General features: G+C 39.2%; 1 protein-coding gene across 1 annotated transcript in view; it reads left to right on the plus strand.

The window, feature by feature from the left end:
- NRXN1 (neurexin 1) overlaps nt 1-11784 on the plus strand; it is an 889774-nt gene that overhangs the window by 742791 nt on the left and 135199 nt on the right. Inside the window, exon 17 of the mRNA XM_015557923.1 lies at nt 7252-7423. Coding sequence (XP_015413409.1) covers nt 7252-7423 — 172 coding nt within the window. The remainder of the gene's footprint in view (nt 1-7251; nt 7424-11784) is intronic.

Raw genomic sequence — 11784 nt, forward strand, 5'->3', positions numbered from 1 at the left:
GTTTTAGAAATACAAATGCATAGGTAGTGTGAAAAGAGTTGTGAAGGAAGGATACAGTGAAAAATGAGTCAGTCTTTTATAAATATGGTTGAGGAGTTAAAACAGGTTCATAAAAACCACACCTAAATAATGTGTGAAGGTGGAGTGTCAGGGCTTGCAGAGTTTTGCTAGACACTCTGTAGACAGAGAGATGATTGTGAACCTCCAGGAGGGGAATACTGTCAGAATATTACTTCATGGAGCTGAAAGAGCTCTAGTATTCTGTAGAATGGAGCCATATTAGGAAAGGTATATGATCTTAATGAAGATTTTGTAGAAAAGGAAAGATATTAATTTCTTACAATGTGTTAGCACTAAATATGATCCTTCTGGGATGGTATGATCACCCTAGCTCTCACCCACTTCTGATTCCTTGTGTGGTGCACGGAAGTGTAATTAGCCAAAAGGAAAGAGGCACTTTGCAGTAACCCTACTCTCAACTCAGTCTTCTGAGCATGCCTGGGTGTCAAGACCTTTTCCTAGAAACAAACACAGTTGAAGTCATCTGTTTCAGACGCCCACCTTCCCCACAACTTGGTTAGGTTGTAGTATTGATGTTCATTAACTATGTGATCTGGGGCACATTAGGTAAACTCTCTAAGAAGAGAGAGAGTATAGATTAAGTGGCTAGGAGTTTCAGGTAGATACATCATGTGTAGCTCAGTGCCCAACACCCAGTGAGCACTCTGGTATGTAGGGACTGGACAGACAGATGGGAGGCAGAGAAAACATATCTTCTATGTCCTTGGATGTCTTTGGTATTTATCTGTGCTATAGGCGTCCAAATGCTGTCTGGCTCCTGGGAGACTCACTGAGACCCTTCAGGACCTTCCCCCACCATGCACCTGAGCTCCTTCTCATTGCTCTCTGGATTCTCTTGTGGGTGTGACTATTTGCTTCCATGATTTATCGTCCCAATTCGATTGAAACTTCCCAAAGACAGAGAACATATGTTATATATTGCATTGTCCACACATTTATGCAGAATGCAGAATGCATATTATATATTTGATTTTTATTTATTAACTGAATGGATTTTTAAATTATTTCTCAATGGGGAAAGTGGGAGACAGGGTAGCAGTAGCTTTTGGTTTTTGAAATAGTGTGGGGTTTTTATTTAGGGGCAAGTGCATTTCCAGTTTAATTCCAGGTTAAAATAACTAAATGACAGTCACTTCTTGACATTATGGACCATCCAGAGTGGGAGATGCAAAAATCTTTCAGTCTATAGGACCTTTAAGTCATTAATTTGGAAATGTGTTTGGGGTGAATTAGAAATTCCCTGAACTTTTGTATTTGTTTAGAGATGAAAGAACAGGTGGGTTTCTGTCACACTCTGTGTTGTTACTTACTCCAGCCACAGTGACTGCAGGCCTCAGAGTCCCCCTTTAGCCTTAAAGCCTCTGGTCTCTGGTGAAGATTAATCTCTGGACAAGGAAAACACACCATTTAGCCTGACTCTGATTTCAGCTGACAATGCAGAACTGGAACATGGGAGTTGGTCTGTATTCTGAAATGGGAACAAGAATGGAGTGCATTTGAAGACATTGTCAAGTTCTGTCCAAATTGGGCCCTGGAGTATAGGATTATATAAAGTTAGAGGCCTAGTGCACAAAATTTATGCACTTGGGGGGGGGTATCTCTTAGCCCAGTCTGTGCCTTCTGGCAGTCTGAGAACCCTCAGGGGATGTCCGACTACTGCGGAGGCAGGAGAGGCTCCCACCACCGCCACTGCACTTGCCAGCCTTGAGCCTGGCATCTGGCTGAGCAGCGCTCCCCCTATAGGAGTGCCCTGACCACCAGGGGGCAACTCCTGTGTTGAGCATCTGCCCCCTGGTGGTCAGTGGGTATCATAGCAACCAGTCATTCTGCTGTTTGGTTGATTTGCGTATTAGCTTTTTATTATATAGGACTAGAGGATCGGGCCTAAACTGGCAGTCAGACATCCCTAACTGCCTTCCCCTGCAGGCCTGGTCGCCCCCAACTTTGTCTCCTGCTGGCCTGGTCACCCCCCCAACTGCCCTCCCCTGCATGCCTTGTCCGCCCCCAGTTGTCCTCCCCTGTAAGCCTGTTTCCCCCAACTGCCCTCCCCTGCTGGCCCAGTCACCCCCAACTGCTCTCCCCTGCTGACCTAGTTGCCCCTAACTGCCCTCCCCTGCTGGCCATCTTATGGTGGCCATCTTGTAACCACATGGGGGCAGCCATCTTGTGCGAGGGTGTGATGGTCAATTTGCATATTACCTCTTTATTATATAGGATTCTATAATAGAAGCTTGTAGGCTACAACCAAGCCTCCCCACTAATCTACATGCTGTCCAAGGTTGCACACTTGTTCATCCTATTGGTTGATGCTCTCTACCAGAGTGTATAAGCAAATAAACCAAAAAATAGGAGACCATTCTTATTGATCTATTTTCTGAGACATAGTTGAGCCAAATATTTCTGCATAATAATCCCAGATAGCAGACAAAAGCCAGTGACATTTCTATATGCTATATACAGGCTAAATCTTAATATGTATGTTCTGTTTTATCTATTTAATATACACATCAATGGAAATGTATCTGCATCTATAACATACAAACATGTTGCTTGAAGTACACCGAAGATATCCAGAGTATCATTAAATCTTAATCAAATATTTTTCAAATGAATATGTGATTGCAGCTGAAATTAAACGGTGCATTAAACTATAGTGCTACTGGCTAGAACTTTCAAGTTCCTTCCCAGTGTCATCTTTCATAATGTTTCCTTTTAAGTTGGTTTAATAACATAATCATTATTCAGAAATGAGCTTTTGTGAAAAAATTAATAATTACTTTGTCACTATTTATTTAATGAATCCACGGAAAGACTTCATTAAATTATAAATGCCTCGTTACTGATATTCTTATAATAGATTTTTGAAATTATAGTGTGAGCCAGTTATCCATTTCAAGGAAGATACAATGCTGAAAGATCAGTACATGTCCAGTGAAATTACTGCTGGTTTTCCTAATGCAATATTCATGAGAACTTGCCGGAGACAATCACATTTAATCCCAGAGAATAAGAATTTGAAATGAATTCTTTTAACTTGTAATTGTCCATTGGTAAGAAAGTTCAGCAAGTCTTATTGTTTCTATAATTGAAATGGCTTTCTATTCTGTCAACATGGGAGATATGTGTTTGTAGAATATTTACAATTTCTGAATGGAAAAATAAATGTAGGTCCTAAATATAATTGATATTAGTATTTTGTGGTTTATATACATTTTAATGTAATTGTTTTCAGGGGAAAAAATGATCCCGTGTCTATCATTTATGATTAATTGTTTTTCAAGGATGTGATGTAACCTGAGTGGGGTAATAATATCTGAATTAGGGTAGAGTGTGTTATCATTTGAGTCTACTTTAGTGGTATACAGTTCTGTTCTAGCAGATGTTGGAGTTTGATCCATGAGATATCAAAGATGTTGGAAGTTGAAGGACTAAATTAACATTTTCAGAGGAAGATTAACATCATTTCAAAGTCAGAAGACTTCCAAGCATTACCAAACCTCATTATCTCTTAATAGTTTGTTTTACTGTGTTGCAAGAAAAGCATCTCTGTGAAGTCTGGGGATTTCTGTACCCTAGAAAATAAGCATTTTACATTTTGTAGTGCAGAAAATTTAGGGATGAGGTAAAGGGACATGTTTGGTTTGCTGCATTTTGAACTTTTAGCTTCTATTCACGGACCATGAATCTCCTTAAAGCATAGAGCTCTGATAACAATTGACTGTTATGGGTGGGAAACTTTAATAATTTCTTTCAGTCTATCCTGAGATAAGAAACATGCCTGTGATAGAGGAGATCCTAAAAACAATGGGAATCTCTATTGTTTTACAACTCTGTGCTGAAATATGTGATTCCTAGGGCACAACAGGAATTGAAACGTGTTCTATGGAATATTTCTTCCTTACCCCCAGGAAGTGCAACTACTTTGGTCACTCTAGGGTAGTAAAATGTCATCTGTTCACTGTAGATATAAGAAGTACTTTCAGTTCACTCCTTTGTAATAATAAATGCAGCCTCAGTTAAGGCCGGTCCCTTGGCATGGCATGGGCTTACTGGAAGCTGCCACTTGCACTGGGGTTGTTTCTCCTCTTATTCTCACGACATTCACTTATCTTCCTTCCTCATCCTCCAAAGGGTGAGGCAGAAGAAAGATGACATAGAGACAGAAATGATCTCAGTTGGCTAATACAATAGTAGCCATCTAGCTGGGCTTAGCTTATGCTTTCATCACCTCTGAGGAGCGTTTTGGGGGCATTTTGGTGAGTTCTTTTGTGCTGTTAACATCATCATTGCAATTTCTTTACCTGCAGTTCCCTTGAGGAGGGTGGGTGCTCCTCCTTCAGATGGTCATTTAGGGTTCCCCTCTCACCCCCAGGTACCCGTTACTGCTTCTCCTGGTTCTTTCTATTGCGTTGTCTTCACCACTCACCAGCCCTCACCGCGGGGGCTCTCTCGGACAAGACACAACACAATTCTGAGCTGGCTTCCTAACCCATGTTCTACTGGCAATGCTCACGTGTTCTTTGTTCTAACAAACTCATTCACAAGTGATTCCTGTCACAGTAATATCTTTGCTCTGCCGTCACTTCATCACCTAGTCACAGTCTTTCCCCTTGAAGGTTTCTCAGACAAGAATCAAATCCCAGTTTACTGAACCACTGCCACCAAATTCCAGGAACAAGAACCAAACTTTCTGAAGTTCTACGTCCCACCTTGTCTGTACTTGCAAAACATGTTATATCCCAATTCTCCCCCCAAATCCTCTTCTAATGATCCATCTCCTCTTGGCCTTTCTTTTCTCTTTCATGGGCTGGAAATAATAGTAGGTCCCAAATTTAGGGTGCCAAGAGCTATTTTCAGTGATGTCCTTTGCAAGTTTGGCTTAGTCAGTTTTTTACCTCATTTTGTAATAAGAAAATAGTGATCTATTTGTTTTTAACTGATTATTTTAAGATTTCAACTAAAACGGAGACAAAAACATTTTATTGTAAATCCCATTGCATCTAAATATCAGTTGCTTTCTGTCCTCTATAAAATATTTTAAGCACACATTAGTTGATACATTTGTAAAATCTGCAAGGCATAATGTAAGGTCCTATGGTGTTCCTACTCCAGCAGGAAAGAGAAAACAGGTAGCAAGGAACATCTAGAGTTACCAGCTCTGCTACCTAAAGTTGGGATGAGCCAATATTCCCCAAATTCAGCCTAATATAATGATGAGGAGCATAAATCCTAGAGCCAGACTGCCTGGATTTGAATCACAGTTTTTTCTCTCTCTAACTCTGTGACCTTAGCCAGGTTACTTAATCACATTGTGCTTAGTTTCCTTGTCTGTCAAACGGAGATAAAATAGTACCTTTCTCACAGGGATCTTACGAGAAATACCAGAGTTAGTATTACAGTTAGAACTTAGAACACTATAAAGGTGTTTGCTAAATAAAGATAATGCCTAAAAGAGAATGCCTGCATCTCTGCATGGACTTCCCTGAGTCCCCTGGATGAATGTTGGATACATTTAAAGTTTTATTGGAAGCCCAGTGTTGTTGTTGCTGTGTGTGTTTATCACCTGAATCATTCTACACAATCTGGAGTAACTTATAATGGCGTACATTTTGAAGTAAGGATTATGAAAAATATGGTAGAAAATAAAAATAAGTCCAGGGGACAACAGTTTTCCATTCTAGTCTATGCATCTAGAAAAACTGTCCTACTCACTTTGACTCTGAGTTTCCTAATAACCAAAGTCAAAAATGAAATATGAAAAAAAAGAAATATAATTTTGTCGTTTTGTCTGTCAAGCCTGAAACAAAAATTAAAAAAAAAATTAGAAACCATATTAACCTATTATAAGAAAAAGACCTTTTATGGACAACAAGGACCAGGAAAAAGAAAAATAGAAACCGTTAGGATGTGTGCATGAGGGGGGCAATGAGCACTGTCCAAATAACACCTTCTTGTACTTCCCTTTAATCAATGCAGATTTTGACAGCGTTTTTGTATAACAATTCTCGATGTAAGCTGATACACTTGCTGTTTAGCTCAATGCCGAGAATCTGGCAAGATATCTAAAGGATGCGGTCCAAATATTCAGGTTTTCAATATTCTGATGGTTAATTTCTGCAGAAATGGATGGAGTACATGCCCTTTAAATTCCTCTGCCCCCATGGAGTTCTTCCCAATGGAGGTTTGACGAAAGGTGAACTACAGAGAATTTGAGGTTATGTACACAAATAAGGGCCTGCAGTGCTTTAAAAACCCACTGAACTCATGATAAAGTTGACAGTCCTACTGTTAGAGAATGTTTCTCAGAAGCAGAGGACACAAGCCCATGTTTCTTTGCCACAGTGTAGTATGCGGTTCTAAAGTTAATAGTAACAAACCCTGTGCTTAGAATTAGATTTGCAACACTGTTTTGCATAATCCAGAGAGGGGGGTTGATAATCATAGCTAGCCAGATCTTAGCTTAAATGGAAAGTAACAACAAAGGAACTGAATTCTAATTCCAGTACCCATCCACCCATTAAGTTATGTGACCTTGAGCAAGTCATTGCACCTTCTTGTGTCATAGTTTCATCATCTATAAAATAAATTAAATGCATTTCAGGCTGGTAGAATTGGATGATATGTGTGTGTGTGTGTGTGTGTGTGTGTGTGTGTGTGTGTGTGAATAATGACTAAAATGCTGCACTTAAATGCCTGCCTGCATGCCCATACCTTTCCGAGTGACTTTCTATATTGTGATTATTTGTCAGTTGTCTCTAAACAGACTTCATAGCTCTGTTTTCCCCAGTTATTAAAAGGGAGAATGTCAAGCCTTATTTTTCTCATGAAATGTAAAGAGTGGATTAAAGGAACGGTGAGATGGGACATGAAAGGATGTCCTTTCACACAGACAGCTGTGCATGTTGTCTGTGGCAACCTCTGAGAAGGAGGCAGCTCAATTCTTTTGAAAGTGTCTTTTGGAATATCAATTATCCATGAAAGAGATGCTTCAGATTTACCCAAATGTCAAGAACCTTTCTTCCACATGAGTTTTTCAGAAGTAAAATCGGAGGAAAACAGCCGTTGTCTGGAGCATGTCTTGATCAATATCCTGTATGTAATTCTAACTAAATGCTGACGGATCAGCGCAACTTTATATAACTTTCCCCCACCCCCCCTCCTCTCTTCCAGCACCAAGGAAATCTTGGAGTTAAATTTAATGTTGGGACAGATGACATCGCCATCGAAGAGTCCAATGCAATCATTAACGATGGGAAATACCACGTAGTGCGTTTCACGAGGAGTGGTGGCAATGCCACGCTACAGGTGGACAGCTGGCCAGTGATCGAGCGCTACCCTGCAGGTAAGCCAGTGAATGGGTATCCGGGGAAGATTTAATGAAAAACAAAACACTGTTTTGCGTTCGATTCACCCAATTGTGGGTTTTCTGAGAAACCATCATGTATTTATTGGACTTTAGAGTCATGTGAATGTCCTGCTGTCCTAAACTGTTCTTGATATGATGTACAAATGGCATTTTACAGAGGAACTTGAAGGCACACGTTACCGTTTGTGAAATTTAGAACATCAGTGAAATCAGAAAAATGCACACATAAAAGGCACACCATGTCAAAGCTGTTTTTTAAAAAAATTGGATCCTTCCATTTGAACAAAGGAAAGGCTTTGTCAAAAGTAACAGAGTGAAAATTTAAAGCTAAGGGAGGGAATATTATAAGCCGTTTCCCTGAAAGGAAATAGAACCAGGTGATTCCTTTGATGGTGATATGCAGCTGAATCTCATGAAATGTGCAGGCGGGCCATGGGACAACTGGAGAAACAGTAAAGAAACTATTTGTAGTACCTGTAAGTCAGTAGCTATAAGAGCCTGAAAATAAATGAGGTTTGTTTTCACTGTCACATAGCTGTGGGGTTTCATGAGGATTCTGACACCAGCATCACTCATTTCAAGTCTCTAAAATGAACGTGAGGCTATCATAAGAAAATAAAAGTGATCGTGTTCATAGTTCATGAGCTTTGTGAGTGCTGCGCTATTGAAACAAAGGCAGTAGATTTTAAATTTAAGCCGTTGTTACTTGTGATTGCATATATTCTCAATTAAAGTAACATGTTATTTTTAAGTAAAATGCAAATTAAAAGTATAAAGGCATTTATTGCAATTATAATCCTCTCTACATTTTGGTACAAAGGAGATTACTAAAAACATCAATCTCATTTTTCTCTGCTCCCCTTTTAGATAGAACTGGATTTTTTTTGGCATGTGGATGTGTTGTAACTAACTTACTAAATAAAGATCAAGCTTCCTTAGTACTGACTCACGATTATGGAATCGAGTGTCTGTGACGCCCTTCTGCACCATTGCTGATTTATACAATTTTACATTTCTAACCCTCATCTCAAACCTCTTTTATAAACTTTGTGCTCTTCAAATATTTGTTCAATTAAATGCAGTATAAAGCTGCTCTATAACAAAATTTAGAAGCAAGCACATTATTAATAACTGCCTATTGTAGTACTGGCAAATAGTGGGTACTTAGTAAATATTTGCAGGATTCATATCCTGGGGAATTACCCCAATTTTACACTGTAATTATGAGAATGTGTACCTTCTGTGGCTGTCTGTAGTAAGGTTGTTACATAGCCCCCAACAATCCCTTATTGCATTTACTGAAATCCTAGTTGAAATGCATTGTTTTTAATAACTACATCCTTGATGGAATCACAGAAAAGTAAATTGGTGAATTTCTTAAAATACAATGAATGAATACCTCCTTACTGAGAGGAAGTCATGGCCCTGGACTCCATAAAAGATAGAAAGCAGGATGAGATCTAGATCCTGACCCTGGAATATGTTATCTGTTAATGTGAACATGAACATGTAAAATGATCCATTTATTATTATTATTACAGAGTGGCAGATGCCTCTTGAAGCCTAGCTTTGTTTCACCAGTTAATGATTTAAACGTACCTTCATTTAGAAACTTTTTCATTCTTTCCACACTTTGCAAATTGGTATCTTTAAGAACGCTGTTCTGGTGAATGTTAATGATGACCTATGTTGGGGGGGAGAGGAATTCCCACTCTCAACTAAGTCTGAATTAAACTAAATTGAAAGTGGCTACCCTGGGCTTTATTATATTAATATTCATAATTCACCTCTAAAAGGGAAGTATGGTTTGCATTTCCCAAGCACAGATCATCAGAACCCATTTTATTAATGCATTATTAGTTCACATGGATAATATTTTTGTTTTTAAAATTTTTCATACGTCACTATTTTATTATAGCTCATGTAGCTAAATAGACCAGATATGGTGTACTAGCTATAGTTCAAAAAAGTTATGCTCCCTGTGTTTTTGTGGCATGTTAATATTCAATTTGAATAGTGGTCATTAAGATTGGCAGCATTGATTAAGTCAGCAAATATTTGCATTTTTTTTCTGGACTAATAGCTGTTTAACACATAAAATGTCTTATTTTACCAATTAAATGAATGTTCAGTATAAAAATATATATGTATTTAAAAATCAGAATCTGGCAATGTCATGGTAATGAGCAAATCTTTAGAAATAGATATTTTGTATGCAATCTTTTATATTTAGTCCTTTACCAACAAAGTATTTTAGATAATATTAACAAATACAGAGTAAGCAAAGCTGCAGTTACTCTGAAGGATGCAAGCAAGGGTAAAATGCAGTTTGCCCTCAAGAAAATTAGTGCACCTGTGGGGAATTTAAATATATGCATATACAAAGTTAATGATCAATATGTGAAGAGCTCACAGGAGTCACCATCATTGCCATCAGTATTTTATTAATCATCTGCTCTGTGTGCATTTCAGCATGAGGCTGAGGTAGGAAATAAGCCGTGAAAATGTCAAATACCCTTTTTTCTTGGAGCTTCATCTGCCACAACTCCATGAAGGCTGAGTACAAATTTAAGTGTCATCTAGATTAAAGTTGTTAGAACAGAGTGATTTTATGTATAAGTTTAATAGAAATGTCTAGTGTATCTTTTTATGTTGGTTTGTGGATGGCTATTTTTATTTTTAAAAATTTGTGTTATTTTTAATTAGAAAAATAGTTGGACCATAGCCTTTACCACCAAATTCTATAAGGAGAGAAGAAGGAACCAACAGACTATACTTGGTTCCTTTTAAAGTGCCTGTGCAGCAAAAATATAGATAATAAGGGCTAAAATTAGTAATTAAGTATAACACTTAACCTTCCATTATAGGGGTTTGTGGTAAGTACTTTTATATGAGGCAATTTATCTGGTAGCAACACTATCCTATATAATAAAACCCTAATATGCAATTTGACCGAACAGTGGAATGACTGGAAGAATGACCGGTCACTATGACACACACTGACCACCAGGGGGGCAGACACTCAACACAGGAGCTGCCCGCTGGTGGTCAGTGTGCTTCCACAGGGGGAGCGCCGCTCAGCCAGAAGCCAGGCTCATGGCTGACAACCGCAGTGGCAGTGGCAGGAGCCTCTCCGCCTCCACTGCAGGCAAGTGGTAAGGAGCAAGGGGTCCCAGACTGCAAGAGTTCTGGACTGCGAGAGCCCTGGACTGTGAGAGGGCGCAGGCCAGGCTGAGGGGCCCCCCAGTGCATGAATTTTGGGCACTATGTCTCTAGTACCTTTAATAAAAAGCACTTAAAGCATTGACCAGAGGTACCCCACCGTAATGGTCTGGAAGGCTTTCATAGAGAAAGTAATTAGTAGAGGTAGATTAGATACTCTTTTGGAGTGTATGAAATAATCCCAAAAACTCAACAATTTATCTTTTAAAATAAATACTAAATTTTCTGCATAGGGACCCAGTTACTGTTATTTTCTGTACATGGAACAAACTATATATATACCTAAGCAACTGAATGACTGGTAGACGAGTTGCTATGAGGCACACTGACCACCAAGGGGCACTCAACACAGGAGCTGCCCCCTGGAGGTCAGTGCACTCCAACAACCAACCTCCCGCGGTCCCTCCCCCTATCTGGCCAACCACTCGTGGTCTCTCCCCTCAGCGGGCCAACCTCTCACAGTCTCTCCCTCTAGATGCCGGCCAGCCTCCCAATTGGCCCCAATCACCAGCCAGGCCAAGAGACCCCACCTGTGCATGAATTCATGCACCAGGCCTCTAGTACAAATAATATTTTGCAAACCATTTAAAGTTGAGAAAACCATGTATTGATGCTTATCAGTTAAATCTCTAGAATATGATGCATCATTAATCTCTGATTTCCCCCTAATTACAGTTATATAGCAAATTTTTCTCTCCAGAAGAATAGACTTCTCATGTTAATCCACAAAGCCAAACACACTATCTTGCTTGCTCAGACTAAAGATTGCTCCATATAAATCACAATTACCTTTGAAAATAAACCTTTGACTACTTTTCTACCACAGTGTGCCAAAAAGATGTCCTTTATATTATGTATATTAAGGTCAAATATTCGTTGTATTCCTGTCAAGTTAACACCTCAAATCAACACATATTTAAAGGAGGTATCTACACTAATAAAAGAGAAAAATGGTAATTGGCATACGACGCTACCCTTTTCATTGGCTAATCAGGGCGATATGCAAATTAACTGCCAACTCAGATGGCAGTTAACTGACAACAAAGATGGAGGTTAATTTGCATATGTAGGCACAATGCAGGGAGGTGAAAGGGAAAGCAGGAAGAAGCCCCCTG

This window comes from Myotis davidii, unplaced genomic scaffold (assembly GCF_000327345.1).
Source record: "Myotis davidii unplaced genomic scaffold, ASM32734v1 scaffold6, whole genome shotgun sequence".
Lineage (NCBI taxonomy): Eukaryota > Metazoa > Chordata > Mammalia > Chiroptera > Vespertilionidae > Myotis > Myotis davidii.